The sequence below is a fragment of the Pipistrellus hanaki genome (genome assembly GCF_964339955.1).
Source record: "Pipistrellus hanaki genome assembly, chromosome: 7".
NCBI classification, from domain to species: Eukaryota; Metazoa; Chordata; class Mammalia; order Chiroptera; family Vespertilionidae; genus Pipistrellus; species Pipistrellus hanaki.
Genome location: NC_140509.1, coordinates 6,463,528 through 6,485,295, shown reverse-complemented (window position 1 = coordinate 6,485,295; position 21,768 = coordinate 6,463,528). Strand labels below are relative to the sequence as shown.

The 21,768-nt window shown below is 41.8% G+C and overlaps 1 protein-coding gene across 9 annotated transcripts in view; it reads left to right on the top strand.

Annotated features, from left to right (window-relative positions):
• Positions 1-21,768, top strand: part of FKBP5 (FKBP prolyl isomerase 5) — a 127,076-nt gene that overhangs the window by 43,525 nt on the left and 61,783 nt on the right. For 6 of the 9 annotated variants that reach the window (XM_084890033.1, XM_084890040.1, XM_084890041.1 and 3 more), the window contains one exon: positions 19,832-19,957. In XM_084890033.1, coding sequence (XP_084746159.1) covers positions 19,853-19,957 — 105 coding nt within the window. In that variant the 5' untranslated portion in view covers positions 19,832-19,852. Of the gene's footprint in view, positions 1-19,828; positions 19,958-21,768 lie in introns of all 9 variants that reach the window. The other 3 variants (XM_084890036.1, XM_084890043.1, XM_084890039.1) reach the window with 1 other exon arrangement.

Sequence of the window (21,768 nt, the reverse complement as noted above, 5' to 3'; positions counted from 1 at the left end):
ACCATAGAAGAGGAGCCACAGGGAAAAAGACATGATTCCTTTATATGAAATTCTGTAAAATACAACTATTCAGAAAGCAGATCAGTGGTTGCTTGGAAAGATGAGCTGGTGAGGGATGAATTATAAAGGAACACAGGAAACTTTTGTGGGTGACAGATATATTCTTTATCTTAATAGTGATAGCTTTATGGATATACATACATCTGTCAAAACTTACCAAATCATATACTTTATGTATAGTTTATTATGTTATGTACTAGAGGCCTGGTGCACGAAATTCGTACACACGGGGGAGGGAGGTCCCCCTCAGACCAGCCTGCACCCTCTACAATTGAGAACATCCCTCTCACAATCTGGGACCGCTGGCTCCTACCTGCTCACCTGCCTGCCTGCCTGTTCGCCCCTAACTGCCTCCCCTGCCGGCCTGGTTGCCCACAACTGCCCTCCCTTGCTGGCCTGATTGCTCTAAACCACATGTGTCAAACACAAGGCCCGCGGGCCAAATCCAGCCCGCCAGGCCTTGCAATGTGGCCCGCACCGCGCTGTCATCACTGCACTTCGCTGTCAGTTTATGACATTGTCAGTTTATGACTGTTCAGTAAACCATTCGGCCCGCGATTTAGGCTGGATTTTAGATTTTGGCCCCTTCTCTGATTGAGTTCGACACCCCTACTCTAAACCGTCCTCCCCTGCTGGCCTGATTTCTCCTCTAACTATCCTCCTCTGCTGGCCAATTTGGTTCTGATTGGTTGGTTTCTATGCCAGTCAGCATCAAAAGCTCCGCCTCCTAGGCAGCCATTAGCTCCCCACAGCACCCAGATTTGGTTCTGATTGGTCAGTTTCAATGCCAGTCAGCATCAAAAGCGCGGTCTGCGAGAAACTAAGTTGGCAGCATAGATAAACACCTACACTGCTGCCTCACACAACAATTTCAAAACTACAACTAAAAGACAAAACGTCTCCCAACCAGTACCACGGGAAAGTTGGCTGAGTGGAAGTTCTACAACTAGAAGGAAAGAGAAAAGAGCATTGAGATGTACACAGGCACTGAAAAGCTGAGGTACAGTGGCACGTGAATCAGGCTGGCGGAGGGTGACTGGCTGCTTTTTTCAAACCAGAGGGAGACGAGCTCCCAATTACTCTGAAATCCAGTTTCTGGGGAGATGCTGAGGACCCAAACTCCTATGGAGAGAAGATGGACTATCTGCCATTAGGTTGGAAAGTGAGGGTGACTTTCTTTTTTCTTTTTTTTTTTTTAAATATATTTTATTGATTTTGTACAGAGAGGAAGGGAGAGCTAGAGAGCTAGAAACATCGATGAGAGAGAGTCATTGATCAGCTGCCTCTTGCACACCCCCTACTGGGGATATGCCCGCAGCCAAGGTACATGCCCTTGACCGGAATCGAACCTGGGTCCCTTCAGTCCCCAAGCCGACGCTCTATCCATTGAGCCAAACCAGTCTTGGCGAGGGTGACTTTCTTATAGAGGTGCGCCTAGCAATCATTGTTTACTGTGCTGGGGGCATGGGACGCGGGAACTTGAAATTCAGAAATGCAGAGACGGCTGACTGGTAGCCATCGCTATTTGCCACGCCCTACCCTACTGACTCCCTGAGACCCCGCCCCACACAATCTACAAACCCACCCAAGCTCCACGCAGTGACTTTTGCATATAGGCCTGTCCTATCGAAGCTTAATCTAACAACTGCAGCTCTGGTCAGACAGCTCCAAAACCTCCAAACCCCAAGCAAAGTGGAGAAAACTGTAGTTCTCAGTCATTCCTGTTGGGTGGCCTCAGACAGTAGCTGACCTGAACCCCATTGGAGATCAGAAGCTAGAGTATCTAGTAGTCAGTGTGAGACACCAAATTTCAACTCCTCACATCCATAGTGACACATTCAAGAGACAGACTCAGTGAGCACCAAAGCCCCACTGAAACGAGTCCTGCACCATAAACGTGTCTCCAGCACAGCAGTTCTTCCATTATAGACATACTGGATCCTCACAGCCAATTGGCCTGGAGATCAATTCCTCCAAGTGATACCAACAACAATTAAGACTTAACTACAACAGTGTTGTACACACAGTCCATAAAGGGGTACACCAAGAGGGTCTACCTTAGGTAACTGGGAGACCGACCCACTGGGTCATATAGGACACCTAGCATAGAAAGCCACCCTACCAACTCAGGGAAGCAGCGAAAATGAGGAGACAAACAGATCACAAATGAAAGAAATGAAGGAAAACAAATGACTGGATATAGAGTTCAAAACCACGGTTGTAAGATTTTTCAAGAATTTCATAGAAAAAGCCGATAAATTTATCGAGACTCTCGATATGAAAAAGTACCAACTAGAAATTAAACATACACTGACTGAAATTAAAAAATATTATACAGACACCCAGCAGCAGACTAGAGGAATGCAAGAATCCAGTCAAAGATTTGAAATAAAGCAAAAAACACTCAACCAGGAAAGCAAAAAAAGAAAAGAATCCAAAAATTTGAAGATAGTGTAAGAAGCCTATTGGACAACTTCAAGTGTGCCAACATCTGAATTATGGGCATGCCAGAAGAAGAAGAGAGAGAGAGAGCAAGATACTGTAAACCTATTTGAAGAAGTAATGACCAAAAACTTCCCCTCCTGATGAAAGAAATAGACATACAAGCCCAGGAAGCGCAAAGAACCCCAAACAAAAGGAATCCAAAGAGGACCACACCAAGACACATCATAATTAAAATGCCAAGGGCAAAAGACAATATTAAAAGCAGCAAGAGAAAAACAGTTAATTACCGTATTTCCCGGCGTATAAGATGACTTTTGAAACGAAAAAAAAGTCAACCGAAAATCGGGGGCAAAGGACCAAAATTGCACAAAAATTACCTGCAGATCTTGACAGCAAAGTAAGTCTTTTCTTTGAAGTGGGGGGTAGTCTTATACAGCGAATATAGGCCTAAACCTATGCTTTAACTGTAAAATTAGTGGGTTGTCTTATATGCCGGAAAATAGGGTACCTACAAGGGAGGTACAACAGAAACTATGCAGGCCAGACTGGAGTGGCAAGAAACAGTCAAAGTGATGAATAGCAAGAACCTACAACCAAGAGTACTCTACCCAGCAAAGCTATCATTCAGAATTGAAGGTCAGCTAAAGAGCTTCACAGATAAGAAAAAGCTAAAGAAGTTCACCACCACCAAACCAATATTGAATGAAATGCTGAAAGGTATTCTTTAAGAAGAGGAAGAAGAAGACCAAAGTAAAACAATGAACAACAAATACATATCTATCAACAAGTGAATCTAAAAATCAAGTGAATTAAGAATCTACAATAGCTAGGATTTGGAAACAGCCTACCCTGTTTCCCTGAAAATAAGACAGTGTCTTATATTAATTTTTGCTCTCAAAGATGCTCTAGGTCTTATTTTCAGGGGATGTCTTATTTTTCCATGCGCTAAGTCTTATTTTCGGAGAAACATGGTAGGTGCCCGTCAGCAGATGATTGGATCAAAAAACTATGGTACATCTACACAATGGAATACTATGCTGCCATAACAAAGAAGGAATTCTCATCATTTGCAGCAACCTGGATGGAACTGGAGAACATCATGCTGAGTGAAATAAGCCAGTCAATGAAAGAGAAACACCACATGACCTCACTCATTTATGGATAATAAAGAACATTATAAACTGATGAACCAATAGATATAGAGACAGTAAAGCAACATTTAGACTGTCAAATTACAGTGGGGAGGATAGGGAGATCTGGGGGAGATAAGAGATCAACCGAAGGACTTGTATAGATGCATATAAGTACAACCAATGGACACAAAACTTTGGGGAGGGAGGGTATGTATGGAAGGGGGAGGCAATGGTAAGATATGTACACAGATAATTTAAAAATTAAGGGAAAAAATCTGAGAGAATAAACTGGTGAATACAATAGAATCAGAGGCATAGAATGGGAGTGGATTGATAATTCTCAGGGGGGAAAGAGTGTAGGGGGTACATGAAGATACTGGACAAAAATCTTACACCTATGGATGATGACAGTGTGGGGGAGGTAAGGGCACAGGGTGGGGTGGGAACCGGGTGTAGTGGAGCTATGGAGGGGGAAAGAAGAAACAATTGTAATAATCTAAACAATAAAGACTTATTAAATTTTTTAAAATAAATTTTTATTGTTCATATTATTACAAATGTTCCTTTTTTTTTAACACCTTCCATTGCTCTCCTCCACCAGGTTCCCACCCCACCCTCTGCCCTTTCCCCACTCCCCATTGTCCTCATCCATAGGTGCACAGTTTATGTTCAGTCTCTTCCCACATCCCCCTCTCCCCTTTTCCCCAAGAATCGTCAGTTCACTCCCCTTCCATACCTCTGATTCTATTATATTCACCAGTTAATATTGTTCATCAGATTTTTTTTTTAATTTCCTTGGTTTTTAGATTCACTTGTTGATAGTTATATATTTGTTGTTCATAATTTTTATCTTTATTTACTTTCTCTTCTGAAAGAACCCCCTTCAGCAATTCATATAATTCTGGTTTGGTGGTAATGAACTCCTTTAGCTTTTTTTTATTAGTGAAGCTCTTTATCTGACCTTCGATTCTGAGTGATAGCTTTGCTGGATAGATTATCTTTGGCTGTATGTTCTTACTATTCATCACCTTGAATATTTCTTGCCATTCCCGTCTGGCCTGCATGGTTTCTGTTGAGAAATCAGCTGACAGTCGTATAGGTGCTCTTTTATAGGTAACTACCTTCTTTGCTCTTGCTGCTTTTAATATTCTCTCTTTGTCTTTTGCTCTTGGGATTTTAATTATGATTTGTCTTGGTGTGGTCCTCTTTGGATTCCTTTTGTTTGGAGTTCTGTGCGCTTCCTGGACTTGTAAGTCTAATTCTTTCACCAGGTGGGGGAAGTTTTCTGTCACTATTTCTTTCAGTATGTTTTCGGTATCTTGCTCTCTCTCTTCTTCTGGGACCCCCATAATTCTGATGTTGGTTTGCTTATAGTTGTCCCAGAGTTTTCTTACATTATCTTCAATTTTCTGGATTCTCTTGCCTTCTAGCTTCTGCGGAGGGGTGTCTTCTGGCTCTTTATGTTCCAACTCTTTGACTTGATTCTTACGATCTTCCATTCTGTTTTTAAGAGTCTGTATAATATATATATATATTTTTAAATGTAAGCTTACTGAGAGCAGGAAATGTGTCTATCTCATTCTTCTTTTTTTTTTTTTTAATATATTTTATTGATTTTGTACAGAGAGGAAGGGAGAGAGATAGAAAGCTAGAAACATCGATGAGAGAGAGTCATCAATCAGCTGCCTCTTGCACACCCCCTACTGGGGATATGCCCGCAACCAAGGTACATGCCCTTGACCAGAATCGAACCCGAGTCCCTTCAGTCCCCAAGCTGACGCTCTATCCATTGAGCCAAACCGGTCTCAGCAATATTTTTTTATTTCAGACAGTGTATTTTTTATTTCTTGTTGATCCCTTATTTCTTGTTGATTCCTTAATTCTAGTTGATCCCTTTTCATATCCTCATAGGTCCTATTGACCTTTTCTAGGAAATTCTTAAAAACCTTATAAGCGTAGATTTGAACTCTATATCCAGTCACTTTTTGTCCTCCATTTCTTTCATTTGTGATCTATTTCGATGTCTCGGCATTTTCACAGCTTCCCTGATGGGGCGGGGTTTCAGGGTGGAGCCTATGGCCTTGGCTTCCGTCAGCCCCGCCCTATGAGGCTCCTGAGTCTGTGTTCCCCAGGGTCCTTTAGTACTCGTTGCAAGCACCTCTGAGAGAAAGGTGCCCTCGATTTTCGCCTGCTGCCAAACAGTCTAGGCTCTCCCCCAATGAGCCCGGTATTGGGGTTCAGTTCAGTTGGAAGTGGAGTTGGAGGTGGCGTTCAGAGCAGTCTGGAGCCCCAGTCTCCTTCCCACCAGGGCAATCCCGCGGCACAGCCGACCGTCCCTTCTCTGCATGCAATGTGCGTGCCTCCGGGACCTCCTTTCGCCGCTTCCCCGAGGTTCCACCTTACAGCCCAGCTCCCTCTGGATGAGCCTGGGTCCCCGGGGTCTGGCCTAGAACTGGGGTTCAGAGCATTCGGAACTGGGGCCCAGCACAGTCGGAGCTTTTATCTCCTTCCCTCTAGGGAACTCCAGCCAGCCACTCAGCCGCCCTTCCTCTCTGGCTCCATCCTCTCCGCGTGCCCCGTGTGTCTCCGTACCTTAGGCTTTTACAGCTCCTCGGCTCTTCCTTCTGGTTTTCTCCTTCTCATTGTAGAATTTCCAGTCAGTCGACTTTCCTGTAGTTCTGGGTAATGTCCATTTTATATTTTAGTTGTATTTTATTGAAATTGTTGTGTGCGGCTGCGGGTAGGTGTTTACCTGTGCCTATTAAATTTTTTTTAAAAAAAGGTCTGCTTCCTAGGCAGCTATTGGCTTCCCACAGCACCCAGATATGGTTCTGTTTGGTCAGTTTCTAAGTCAGCGTCAAAAGCTCCGCCTCCTATGCAGCCATTGGTTCTTCACAGCACCCATATTTGGTTCTGATTGGTCAGTTCCTATGCCAGTCAGCATCTTTGGGCCTATCGATGGGGCCTGATCAGAAAGGTGGAGCTGATCAGCAGACCCAGTGGAGGCCTGGAGAGAAATGGAGGTGCAGCTGCTGGCCAGACTGGGAGAGAAAGAGAGAAGCAAGTGCTAATCAAAAGCTGCCACAGAGGCAACAGATCATTTCCTGGTTCTCTCCTCAGGCCTCTAGCTCTGATTCACAGCCCCCTTAGCAGTCAGTGCTGAGGCTCGCATTTGCAGCTGAAGCAGTCTCAGCACTGGGTTGCCATGGCAATCCAGTGCTGACTGCAGGACTAACTTCTGGTTGGTCGAGCCTTGATCATTACTGGTTGTTACGACCCAGGGTTTTTATATACTAGGATAAGCCACTAAATCTATAAAAATATTCATGTGTATTCAGCATTTATAACATGCTGTTCAAGTTTTGGAATTATGTTGTAAGGGACTCAGAATAATTTTTTAAATACTTTTCCAGTGATTAAATTTGATGAGATGGGAAAACATGTATCGTGTATACCAAGTTTATCTAAAATTTGAGCTTGTTACAAAACTAGAAGCCTGATGCATGAAATTTGTGCAAGAGTAGGCCTTCCTTCCCCCAGCTGCCGGCACTGGCTTCCTTCTGGCACCCGGGACCCGGGCTTCGTGCTGCCGGCAGGCATCCAGGACCTGGGTTTCCCTCGCAGCCCTGGCTTCTTCCAGAAGGACATCTGGTCTAATGAGCATATTATGCTTTTGTTATTATAGACTAGTGGCCCAGTGCATGAAATTTGTGCACATTAAACGGAGATTAATTAGAGGAAATATTTTAATACTGCTATTTGCCCTTTCTTTATAATAGAAGTGTCAGAGATGAAAGAAAATTAGTAAAATGTATATAAAAATCTTTCTCCTGTCAGGGTCTGGGGTGCACTTTGGAACTCAGAGTCGAGCCACTGCCCACCCGCAGTGCCTCAAAATTGTGCGATACCCACCCCCAGCTGACCCCACTCCCATTGGGCAAGATCCAGACCCAGCTGACTCTACCCCTGTCTAGCCCTGCTTGGGGGAGGGCTCAGCCTGAGGTCCCCCAGTGCACCCTCAAGTCCTCCGGCCGAGCACTGGGTCCTCTGTCAAGCCCCACCAGGTGGGGGGTTGCGGCCGCAGGTACCCCGGCCTGGCATTGAGGTAGGGGACGTGACCTGAGGTCCCCTGTCAAGCCCTGCCAGGCTGGGGTGGTGGCCTGAGGTGCCCTGGCCTGACACCAGGTTGGGGGCACGGCCTGAAGTCTCCTGTCAAGCCCCACCGGGTGGGGGACGCAGACTCAGGTCCCCTGCCCCGGCCCAGTGCTACGCAGCCTCATGTGGGTGCAGCCATCTTGTGTTATGGAAACCCTACCTCCACTGTGGGCACCAACATTTTTGTGATGGTCAATTTGCATATTCCCTCTTTATTAGATAAGGTTGACAAACTTAATGAGTGTTCCAGTTTGGGCTTTCTGAAAATCTGAAGGAATTTTCAGAATGATAAATACCAAATGTAAGGTATAATTTTATTGTATGTTAGAATGCTGTTACTCAACTGGATGATCTATAATAATAGCAAAATATACTAATTAGGCCAGACATGCTTCGGACGATCTTCCAGTTGAAGCCGGGGCTGAAAGTGGAGCCCAGGTCCTGGGTGCCTGTGGGCGGCCGGAGGGAAGCCATTGCTGGCGGCTGGGGAAGTAAGGCCTGTTCTTGCATGGATTTTGTGCATCGGGCCTCTGGTTCTATACAATAAAGGAGAAACATGTAAAGTGACTATACCTTCGCTGTGCTTACCAGCTAACCAGGAGTGAGTATGCAAATTAACATCACAAAGATGGTGGCTAATTTGCTTATGCAGGCACTGAGCGGCCTGGGTCCTGGGAACATCCTCGAAACCCAGGCCACTCCTAGTATGTAGGCCCACACGTAAGCCCTGAGTGGCCGGGGTACCAGAACACCCCAGACACTCTGGACCTATGGGCACAGACACCAAGCCCCCCTCTGGGGGGGCGTGTGGAGACCCAGCGACCGCTGCATGCACGGCCCGGGGTCTTCACCGCCCCCAAGCCCAGCGCCCACAACGCGGGGCTGGCTGCCGGTCTCAGGGGTCTGCCCCCTCCGGATGGTGGGGACATGCCCCTAGCCCAGTGGGCACAACACAGGGGGTCCTCTGTGCATGAGCTGCAGATGAAACACATTTTTTATTTTTTTAAATTATTTTTTAATATATTTTATTGGTTTTTTACAGAGAGAAAGGGAGAAGGAGAGAGAGCCAGAAACATTGATGAGAGAGAAACATCAGTCAGCTGCCTCCTGCACACTCCCAGGGATGTGCCTGCACCAAGGTACATGTCCCTGACCTGAATCAAACCCAGGACCCTGAGTCTGCAGTCCAATGCTCTATCCACTGAGCCAGACTGGTTAGGGCTTCTTAAAAAAATAATAATAATAAATTGAAAAAAAATTTATATATATATATATATATATATATATATATATATATATATATATTTACAGAGAGGCGGAGAGAGGGATAGACAGTCAGAAACATCAATGAGAGGAAAACATCATTCAGCTGCCTCCTGCACACTCCCCACTGGGGATGTTTCCCCAACCAAGGTACATGCCCTTAACAGGAATCAAACCTGGGACCCTTCAGTCTGCAGGCCAACGCTCTACCCACTGAGCCAAACCAGTTCGAACATAAACACCTTTTCTGACCATTCACTGGCTAAATCCCCTGTCCGCTGCCACTTGCAGTATTCTTGGTAACTTGCATTATAAGAATCCAAGAAGGTGATCTAGGGTTTTTCAACCACACTCTTGGAGGAAAAAAATGAAGGTCCACTACTGGAGGGGCTAAGAAATGTCATATCCTGCCCTATCCAGTTTGGCTCAGTGGATAGAGCCTTGGCCTGCTGACTGCAGGGTCTGGGTTTGATTCTGATCAAGGGCATATACCTAGGTTACAGGGCTCCCCCCTGGCTGGGGGCCATGTCAGGGCTCATGCAGGAGTCAACCAGTTAAGGTGTCCCTCTCACATTGATGTTTCTCTCTGTCTCTCCCTCTCTCTTCCACACTCGCTAAAAAATCAATGGAAACATATCCTTAGGTGAGGATAAAAAAGAGTGAAAGAAATGTCATATCCTATGAAAGACACATCTTGAAAATGCCTAAAGAAAGTTGCCATTTTTTCTTGTTGAAGGGACTGGAGTCCATGTTGATGAAAACACCTTGGCAGCTTGGCTGGCAGTGACTGCAGCAGCAGGGTGATGGGGCTGGCGCCTTTCCCTGGTCAGCCTGGTCGCCTCGAGCAGAAGACTCCCAGTCTGTGAGAGGGGGCGGCAGGCTGGGCTGAGGGGACCCCCCCACCACCAATGCACAAATTTCGTGCACCAGGCTCCTAGTAAATAAATAAAGGGAGAGAAAGCAAAGAACGTTGTAGAGCCCTAATTGTAAAACGGAGTAAGTCAACAGAATTCTAGGCTTGGGAACAATTCTTAAGACCTTGATTGGATGACTAGGTATCTACAGTAGGTAGAATAATGGCTCCTCAAAGATGTCTGAAATTCACTGGAATTTTTAATAGTTTAGTTATATTACAGAGAAGAGGGGGCTTTGCAGTTGTGGTTAAGGTTAAATATTTTGAGATGAGGTTATTCTGAATTATCCAAATGGGCCTGGTATAATCACAAAGAGACTCTTTTTCCCCCAGTGCAAGTCATCTTTTACTAGGTGTTAATTGGGATATGAAAGGATTAAGAGGTCATTGGCAAAGTTCATGGTCCTTGTGGAGTCCACACTGTGCCCTCTTCAGTGGTATTTTCGTCCCCGTGGTGTTTTGAGTTCCTTGTAAGAACGACAATAGCTGAAAAACATGGAAGTTGCTTCGTTTCTTCACATTGACATACTTTTATGATATTGGTAGTAACCTCTTTGAAAAGCTCCTGAAACTTTCCAGCAATGTTAGGGGTAAAATCCCACATTAGTATCAGCCTGGTAGCTCCCCTAATTTGACATCTGTGAGTTTCTTCTTCACTGGTACGACTGATGCCATGTTGGCGTCTGGGCAGATGTGACTATAGAAGAGTGTTCAGTGAGGTGCAATATTGCTGGCTTTGAAAATAGAGAAATAGGGCCCTGAGGAATTTGGGTGGCCTCTGGAATCCGGGAAAGGAAAGGAAATAGATTCCCTCTCAAGGCCTCACCTTGCTCTTAGCCCAGTAAGGTCCATTCCTGACTTCTGACCTCCAGAAGTGTAAGACATTAACTCTGTATTATTTAGGCCATTAAGTGTGTGGTAATTTGTTATGGCAGCTATAGAAGACCAGTATAATATCTAAGGGGGTAAAGCTCAGAATTAGCAATGTTTGCCAAAGGGTTGCAATGGAAAGTAAACTCTAATACCAAAATAACTTTTTCCATTCCTTGAGAGTTGTTTTCCCTTCTACTTTTCAAACTTCATTTCCCCATAAAGTAAAATATCTATTTACTAATTTAAAAGTAATTCTAAATAGAAAATATTAGCATTGGAGTAAGCCTTAAATATCATTCTAGCCTACCCCCTGAAATATACAGTTGGAGAAACTGAACGAGGGTCAAAGATTCCATAGCTAATTACTAATAGATCTGAGTTTATATTCAGGCATGTTTTAGTGTTCTACCACATACACCCTTTAATTAGAAATTTGTTCTGGAACTGTGGAATATATGAGTCACTTCAAGAGGGTGTTTACTTAGTGAGATAGACGAATCTTTTTCTAGCTGATAGAATTAATTTACAAGATTAACTTGTCACCTTTGCAGGCCCTAAGAGCCTAACCTGAAATAGGTGGAGTCAGTCATGTTAACAAACTTAACTGGTCAGTAACTAGGTTTTCATACAGAGGAAGGTACCAACTGAAATTGGAGGAGTTTGGGAGATGGTAGGAAACATAAATAAATCTTGTTTATTTCTTCCTGCCTAGAATCTGTTATAGCTGAATAGATTTCACTTGTCCCCAGACCTCTCCCCAAATTCTAAGTCTCTTCTGTAATGGAACACCCACTGTTCTCAGACAGAGGGTCTGGTCACCAAGCGTGAGAGCAGCACTCTCTTCCTTTTCCTCAGTCCCAGTCCTCCTCCCGTCCTTCATACTTAACTTCTGCGATAGGGATTGAAGTGGCTAAGGGTTTGTTTCCAGACCCAAAATGATATTCTTGCACAGTTTTTCTCTTAGACATATAATGGAGCTTGGGAAACATAGTGAAGACATGCTTTAAATTTGCTTAATTTATATTACAGTGCTTTAATGAGACAGTATTATAAGAGGATGCAATGTTATATGGAATCTTTATGCTAAGTTAGTTACTTCTGCATTCCAGCTCTCTGAACCATCTCTTCCTCCAGTTGCTAGTTAATGTACAATATAATGCCTGAAACTACAAATAATACCAAACCCTGCATACTTGTAGACTTATGTTTTTCCTATTCATATATACCTATGATAACATTTAATTTGTAAATTAGGCACAATAAGAGATTAACAACAGTAATAATAAAATAGAATAATTATAACAATATACTGTGATAAAAGTTAGGTGAATATGATCTTTTGTAGTTCATAAGCATGATGATTGGGTGTTCACACTTTTGTGTGAGATGTACAACTTATGCACATTATCCATCTGACAAAAAAAAAGGAAGCTATGTGAATGTGGTCTCTCTCTCAAGTCTTTTCACTTAAAGGAAGCACTTTAAGACTTCTCTTTGGCATATCCGAATTGCCAGCATTGCTGTATTGTGCTTTGGGGCCATTATTAAGTAAAAGAAGTATATTTGAACACAGGGACTGCGATACCATGGCAGTCAATCTGATAACAGAGATGGCTACTAAGTAACGAATGGGAAGCATATACAATGTGGACCTGCTGTACAAAGGGAAGATTCAGTTCCCAGGCTGGATGAAAAGGGATTATGGGAGATTTCATCACATTACTCAAAACGGTGTGAAATTTAAAACCTATGAATTATTTGTTTCTGAAATTTTCCATTTACTATTTTCAGATCACAGTTGACTGTGGGTAACAAACCGTAGAAAGCAAAACTATTTTTAAGGGGGGACTGCCGTGTTCAGGGATTGATAGCTAGGTGTGGTCCTCTGTTCTTGACTGCCCATGTTAATGTCAAACAAATAATAAGATAAATCTGCTACATGTATGTATGCATAGACATGTACTTTTAGTGCACTTCTGAGATACATTAACTGTGCGAGAGTTTCTTAGTTACCACTCCTGATTAGAACAGAATATTATTTTTATAGTTGAACATTCAGGTACTGTGTAATTCTCCAGATTAGATTTTTCAAAGTAGATTTAGAGAAGGAATATAGTCCACTGGTAATATGATATTTTAGCACTGATTGCTCATAGTGCCTGGCATTTTGCCATTTTTATATTGACTGCTTTTGAAAATCACAATTCATTCCATTGTTTCTTAAGTGTCTGTTGTATATCATTCATTTATACTAGGTTGTTGGGGTACAAAAATGAATAGGATACATTCTCTACCTATACCAGGTGTACCAGTTAATAATGCAGATTTTGTAATCAGAGAAAACATGATAATTTCAAGAGAAACATCAAGTGCTTTATTTAAAGTAATGTTTATCGCTAGCTACACATTTCTACATCTTTCAGGTAATTTGTGGATACCATCCTAATAGAACTTTCCATGTTTTGAGGGAAAACCATTCAGAGACCCAATTTTCCACTTCTTCATATGTTTTGAAGTGCTGCTCAGAAAGTGTGTGTGCCATCGATCAGAACAAGTGGTGATCTGAAGGAGCAAGGTCTGGTGAATACGGCGGGTGGGTTAATACTTCCCAGGCAGGATCTTTTAACGTGTCTTTAACTGGGTTTGAAATGTGTGATGGTGTGTCATCATGAAGCAAAATTACTTTGCCATGTTTTCTGGCACATTCTGGTCGTTTCATAATGAAAGCATGGTTCAAATTGATTATTTGTTGTTGGTAGCAATCAGTATTAACGATTTTGCCTGGTTTTAGAAACTCATAATACACCACACGTTCCTGATCCACTAAACGATCGATTTCCAAAGCGATTTGGCCTGGCAGTTGCTGTTGATGGTTGACCTGGATCAACCCATGATTTTGTGCATTTGGGATTCTCAAAATCCACTTTTCATCACCAGTCACAATTTGTGCTGTTGAAGCAACATTTTACTGATGACTTTTCTGTTTTCCATTTGTCTTTTGTTCAGTTGATGAGGCACCATTTTCCTTCCTTTAAAATCTTTCCCATTGCTTGTAAACTATTGAAAATTGTTTGCTGAGCAATGTTTAATCTTTCTGCAAGTTGTTTTTTAGTTTGACATCTTCATCCAATAATGCTTGTAATTGTTGTTCCTCAAACTTTTTTGGTTGACCTGGACGTTCTTTGTCTTGCACATCGAAATCATCACTTTTAAAGCGTTTAAAGCAGTGTTCATCTTGAGATGAAGCGTGTTCACCATAAGCTTCCCGAAGTATTCAGCAGCACTTTTCTTCAAAATAAAGTAATGAATTATAACTTTCCACAAATGTTTTTTTGGCATGAAATTTGACATTTTTAAGTGTATAAATATCTATGATATTAATACCTTCTGCAAATTTGACATATGAAGTTATAAAGCTTTCTATCAAAACACCAAAATTGCATATATATCAACATATGTGTAACTCCATCTATTGAACAGAAAATCCACATTAGTAACCGGTACACCTAGTATATACAGTCTACAGATCTTTGTCATATGTTACCTTGCTGGCTTGTTCTTAGAAATCATCATCAGAGCCAAAACCGGTTTGGCTCAGTGGTAGAGCGTTGGTCTGCGGACTGAAGGGTCCCGGGTTCGATTCCGGTCAGGGGCATGTACGTTGGTTGCGGGCACATCCCCGGTGGGAGGTGTGCAGGAGGCAGCTGGTCGATGTTCCTCTCTCATCGACGTTTCTAGCTCTCTCTCTCTCTCCCTTCCTCTCTGTAAAAAAATCAATAAAATATATTAAAAAAAAAAAAAAAAAAGCATCATCAGACTTGGAATCAAACTGTTTGGCCCTAGGGAATCAACCCAAGTTAATTCCTCTGTGACACAGGTAGAAATTAATTGTTTTAATTAAAAAAAACATGAACAAGCAGTAGAGACTCACTCCTACTGTCTTCACTCTTATAAAAATTTAAGTAAGTTCCACGGAAATAGAAATCGTTTTGTTGTTTACAATGCATCTCCATTGCCTAGAATACTACCTGACACACAGTTGATGCTCGGTAGATATTTGCTGAATGAATAAGTGAATGCCCCCTTATCTTTCAACTTTCAACTCAAATGTCTCCTTCCTATAGAGTTCTTTCCCCCTGAGTTGGTTACTCGATTCTTTTTTATTACTATTTTTTTTTAATCTTCACCTGAGGATATGTTATTGACTTCTTAGAGAGAAGAAGGCGGGCGGGAGACAGACAGACATCCATTGGTTGCATCTCATATCTAACTGCCCCAGCCAGGGACTAAACCCACAACCTTTTTGGTGTACAGGACAATGCTCCAACCAACTGAGCCACCGAGCCAGGGCTGCTTTCACTTCTTTTGGGCATAAACCTAGGAGCACAATGGATGGATTATATGGTAATTCTGTTTGACATTTTGAGGTACTACCACATTTTTCCATAGAGGCTGTGCCATTGACATTTCCACCAGCATGAGGGTTCCAATTTCTCTACATCCTCACCAGCACTTGTCATTTTCCCTTCTTTGGTAATAGCCATGCTAATGGGTATGGTATCTCATGGTGATTTTGATGTGCATTTTTCTTATAACTAATGATTTTGAGTGTCTTTTCACGTGCTCATTAGCTATTTGTATATCTTCTCAAAGGTTTCTTTTTAAAGGAGAAAAAAGATGAGCATGTATAGGAGGATTGTTCATCTCCTCATTCCCACCTCAGTGTGGAGGAAAGTAGATAAATATAAATAGTGTGCAGTTTTATATATTGTAGTTGGATTGTCTGTCTTTATATTTGGTCTGGTTTCCTCTGCGTGCATACTTATCTCTTTTGTGTACATATGTCTTGTCTACAAATAGATAACTCTTGACTGTCACTACTGTGTTACTAGACTTAAATGGTTGAGAGATGTCTGGTATTAAAAGTAAATGAGGGCCTTCCAGTTCATCCTTACATGGATATTCTCAAAATTAGGATGCACTTGTATTGCATTCACTCCCAAGCACTAGGTATAACTTCTTCTTGTGTTCTTTTGTGTGTGTGTTTTAGTTGTAAGAATCTGAAAGGCTATATGGCCCAGACATCTGTGGTACTTAGAATGGTGCTGTGATTTTCTATGCTTCTAACACAGTAGCCAGTTCCTGTATTCTTTTTTGTGAAAACTCTCTTGTGAGGACAGTATAGTACAAGATGCCGACTGATATTTTAACAAAGAGAGCAATATAGTAAATAATATACACGGGAAATTAATGGATAAAGCTTTAAAGTGACTTTTCATTTGGGGGGAACATGACGATTTAATTATGTTAACTAATGCTTTCAGTGTACTGTTGATGAAATTTTAAGCGTATTCTCATTTTTCTGTTATATCTCAGGTGTTGGCTGACTGGCACATTGGAGAGTACGTGCTTATCTGGCATGTCCATAACAGAAGGAACTGTGCGTTCCTCTCTGCTGAACTGAGTTGCAATTTCTCCCCTTTGGCAGTTCAGAACAGCGATCATATTAATCACAGATTAATATCCGTGGCTACATAGTGATTTTAAATCCAGAATAAACCTAGATTAGAAAAGGCTCTCTTAGGAGAAAAAAAAAGGGGGGGGGAGTACTTCTAAAGAAGTATATGTGTCTTACAGGTTTTTAGGAATCATTTGTTTTTATTGCCTTTTTTCTTTCTTTTCTCAAGTTAGTCTTAAAGGAAGGAGAGAGATAAACGTCAATGTGAGAGAGAAACATTGACTGGCTGCCTCCCACACATGCCCTGACTGGGAATTGAACCTGCAACCTAAGTATGTGCCCTGACCAGGAATCAAACCACAACCTTTTCGTGTACAGTATAGCGCTCCAATTAACTAAGCCACTCAGGTCCTGTTATATGAAAAAAATATATAACACTATATCAAAGAAAAAGGTTTTTTAAAAATATAATTTGTTTTGTTTGCTTATAAAAATTTATATCCCAAATGGCATAACTGGAATTAAAGAGAAATACTGGGAAGTTCAGTTTATTTCTTTATTCTTCCAGATTTATATGTTTTCAAAAGTTGTTTTATCTTTGCATTTTAATTACTCATTCTACCCCTCTTCATATGGATTCCGTTTTACTCAGAACTGTTCTCTGAGATTATGAAGAATACTTGTATCCCTTGAAGTGTTAAAGCCGAGAGTGAAGAGCAAATCAGCTTATATAATTTTTATATTTATTTGAACTTTAGAAAGCCATTATTTCCAAAGGTCAGGGTTATGACCCAAAATAAAATGTTGTGTTCTTTTTGATTGACAGTATTTTCATTTAAAAATTGAGCTGATCCAAATGATGAACATTCAAAAGAAAAAAATTGCCTTTGGATGTACTGTAGACATGCTTTCTCGATGCTTGGTTTTGTTTTTTGCAATATTTGCACATGCTTTTTCTTAAACGATTGGAAAGTACTATTAAATGGCAGACTTCCTGTGACAGCTCACCCTAAATACTTCAGCATATGTCTCCGAAGAATGAGGATGTCGTTTTGCATAAGACCACAGTACTGTATCACATTCTAGAAAGCTAACATTATACAATAATAATAACATAATATACGGTCTGTTTTTACAAATTTTTCTAATTCTTCCCCAAATGTACTTTAATAACTTTTGTCCCCTAATCCAGGATCCAGCCAAGGACCACACATTGAGTTTGTTTTGTCTTTTTAGTCTCCTTTAAACTAGAGCAGTTCCTCCCCCCTTTTGTTTGTTTGTTTATTAGTTTTTTGGTCTTGTATGACATTAACATTATTAGGAGTCTATGCCAGTTGTCTTGTAGAATGTTTGACAACCTAATTTTATTTTTTTTTCTTGGTTAGTTTCAGGTTAAGCATTTTTGGTAGGACTACTACATGTATGCTTTTCATTACTTCATGTCAGGAGGCTTTTCATTACTTCATGTCAAAAGCATACTACTACATGTATGCTTTTCATTACTTCATGTCAGAGGCACAGTGACATCAGTTTGTGGTTTTATTGGTGATGCAGAGCTTGGTCATGATGTAGATCACTTGGATTAAGGGTACATCTGTTAGATCACTATATTGCAAAGTGCTTTTTCCTTTTTTTTAATAAGTCAGCTGTAGGTACATGCTTTGAGACATGGGACTGTCCTGTTCCCTAATAACATTTCACCTGGTGGTTTTAATTTGCTTATTGATTTGATTCAGGGTTTCTCTTGGGGTTCTGTTGTTGGATCTGTGAAGCAGCAGCTCCTCCCCTTCTCCCAGCCTACCCCCCTTGTGTATGTATTTTTCCAGGGATGTAATCCATGACCTTCAAAATAGTTAAAAGATTTTACTTTTTGTTTTTGATGTGCTTTCTACAAGTTTCTGTGCATCACAGAAGTCTGCTCTAAGGGGAAGGTTTCTATTCGCTGGGATTCAGCCTTGTTCATCTACTTTTCCTAATTATCTAGCCAAGCTTCCCATGCAACCAGATACTTAACCCTTTGCACCCCGCTGTTCCCTCTCAGGGGACATTGGAATTCTAGCATATCACTCAGATGTCCCCTCTCAGGGGACATTGCAGTTTATTAGTGATTACGGGGAATTGAGTTAATTCAACGCACGTTTCGCAAAGTAGCGTCAAGTAGCTGATAGTCAATGCCCAGAATGGTTCGGAGTGCAAAGGGTTAATTTTTGTTGTCGTCTGTATGAGAGTGCTTTGTTCTGGCCTTTCCCTTATTCTGAGCCACGCATTTTGGATCTTTTGTATTTGGCATAAACTGTTCTAGAGATAAAGCAAAAAGGGGTTAGCCCCAGGTTTTTGGTGTTCTCTCTGCGATTTTGGGGACAGCAAAATTTGATTTGTGTCTTTGTTGACACTGAAATAAATTTAGGTCAATTGGAAATGAGTTAAAATACTACAATATAGTTTTAGTTGTCTTGAGACATTTTCACAAGTGTAAAATAGCTCTTTTTGACTGTGTAGGCAAGAAGATCCAGCAGGTGACTTTAGAAAGCCGTGCATCATTAAGCCTATTATGGAATAGCTATAGGAGTGACTAGTTCTTGGCTTTCCCTGCTCAACCAGGAGAGCAGTATGGAATTAATCATGGCAGTACCTAGTGAGGTGTGCTTTGTTTCATCTATTTTTAAATATATATATTTTATTGATTTCTTACAGAGAGGAAGGGAGAGGATAGAGAATTAGAAACAGCGATGACAGAGAAACCAACCAGCTGCCTCCTGCACACCCCCTACTGGGGATGTGCCCGCAATCAAGGTACATGCCTTTGACCAGAATTGAACCTGGGACCCTTCAGTCCACAGGCCAATGCTCTATTCACTGAGCCAAACCGGTTAGGGCTGTTTCATCTATTAATTAGCCTTTGGTAACATTGATTTGCCCTGCAAATCAGTGCTAATCTCTTAACATACATCATCTTATTAATGTCTCACAGTAACTGTATGAGCAATGTACTTTGTCCATTTTACAGATGTGAAACTGAAGCTCAGTGTGACATTAAGTATGTTTGCAAGTACCAAACAGATATTGCTGGAGCTAGGACTCGCACTGGGATCTGTCAGCTTCCAAAGCCTGATTATTTACAATAATGATTAAATTGAAATTTCTCTTATCAGATCACTTGATAATTCTTAATTCTGTCAAGAATATGGCTGTAGGAAAAGGATGTTTTCAAAGTTCTGAAAGCACTGGTTCTCAAAATGTAATTATGTTAAGGAATATAATCACTACCAAACATACTTTATATTGCTGTCTAATTTGGGACCAGAGCGATGGGAAACTGAAGACTTGGATGATGTTTTATTTACATGCCTTATGACATCAACACGTGCTCATAGTAACGTTTTTTGTGTTTTTGTTTGTTTTTATTTTCAGTGTTTAACCTTATTGCCCCTAAGTAAATCTTAGGTCAGGTCATAAATGCTCAGTTCCTGGGAGCATTTTATGATGCACAAGGAAATGATATTTTTCCTAAAATATGTTTCTCCTCAGCAGGTTTTCAACTTATAAAAGACAATGACTACTGATGAAGGTGCCAAAAACAATGGAGAAAACCCAGCAGCAGCTGTTGCCGAACAGGGAGAGGATATTACCTCCAAAAAAGACAGAGGAGTACTGAAGGTGAGGCCACAAGGAGGAAGGATATGAAGGGAAATTTACTGTTTGTGAAAATCGTGTGTGTGTGTGTGTGTGTGTGTTGGGCGGGGGGTAGTCTGGAGAATGTTTACTGAGGCTTACTAAGTGACAAACATTACAGTTAAATTCTCATTTCACTCATAATTTGAGGTTTATTTTTAATCCCAGATTATTGATGGTGAAACTGAGGCCCAGCCAAACATTACCACTAAATTATTATTTCATAGCATGAAGTTTATTTTATTTTATATATGTGTGTGTGTATGTGTGTATATACACATATTTATTTTATATATATGTGTGTGTGTGTGTATATACACATATCACTTGAGGATATTTTGCCATTGATTTTCAGAGAGAGTGGAAGGGAGGGAGAAGGAAAGAGAAAAAAAGAGAGAAGAAACATTAATATCAGAGAGACATATCAATGAGTGGTCTCCCACACTCACCCTGACTGGGGCAGGGATCGAACCTAGAATCCAGGCACATGCCCTTGACTGGAAATGGAACCCATGACCCTTTGGTGTGAAGGTTAAAGCACTAACCATTGAGCACACAGGACAGCGTTTGAGGTTTATTTTTTTTTTAAATATATTTTATTGATTTTTTACAGAGAGGAAGAGAGAGAGATAGAGAGTTAGAAACATCGATGAGAGAGAATCATCGATCAGCTGCCTCTTGCACACCCCCTATTGGGGATGTGCCCGCAACCAAGGTACATGCCCTTGACCAGAATCGAACCCGGGAACCTTCAGTCCGCAGGCCGACGCTCTATCCACTGAGCCAAACCGGTTTCGGCTGAGGTTTATTTTTAATCCCAGATTATAGATGGTGAACTGAGAGACCCAGCTACGTAATTACTTGCCCAGTATAATATGTATAAATAAAAGCAGATTTGGAGTTCAGGTCCTAGTTATGTCTGACTCCAAAAGGTGAAGTGTATACAAATGTATTATTTTAATATAATGTTTCAGTATATTAAATCTAGCCAATAACAACTTAAAAGACTTTTTTAAAGGAAAAAAAGAAGAGTTTGCTAAGTTCAAAAGGATTTGTTGTTTTGTTGTTGTCACCAGAGGATATGTTTATTAATTTTTTTTATGAGAGAGAGAGAGAGAGAGAGAGAGAGAGAGAGAGAGAGAGAGAAATATTAATCCATTGCCTCCACACTCATCCTGACTGAGGATTGAACCCTCAACCTTTTGGTGTTTAGGCGACAGACACTTCAATCAGCTGAGCCACCTGGCCAGGCAAGAGTCTGTTTTTATGTACAAACTAGGAGCCCAGCTGAAGAAACTGCGCGGCGCTGCCTGCCTCACACCTAAACCTCTTCACACAGAGCTCCAGCGCGCCTGGCTGTGCCCCCAACCCCTCTGCCTTCTCTGGTGGCTTCAAGCCCCACTCTTGGTCCCTCCAGTCGCTCCGATTTGTCCCTCCTACGCCAGGCACCTCCCCACTTCCACCCTTTCTCCAGAGTGATGTCCTGGTGCCAGAGGAGAGCGTGGAAGCCTTCCGCCTGCTGCTGTGCTCCTTCCCCTGGCAGTGGACAGTAGGACGCTCTGAATGCGGGCACTGGGTAGCAAGGACTGGTGATGGGGGGTCTATTGGCTCTCACCGGCGCCCTCTCCAGCATGGGATGGTCCTGCCTCTAGGCACCTCCCCACTTCCGCCCTGTCTCCAGAGCAATGCCCCCCTTGCACACTCAGGCAGCCTCCTGCAATCAGTTGTTACATGTTACAGTGCCCCAACCATTATCATATTAGCTCTTTATTATTATGACTAGAGACCTGGTGCAT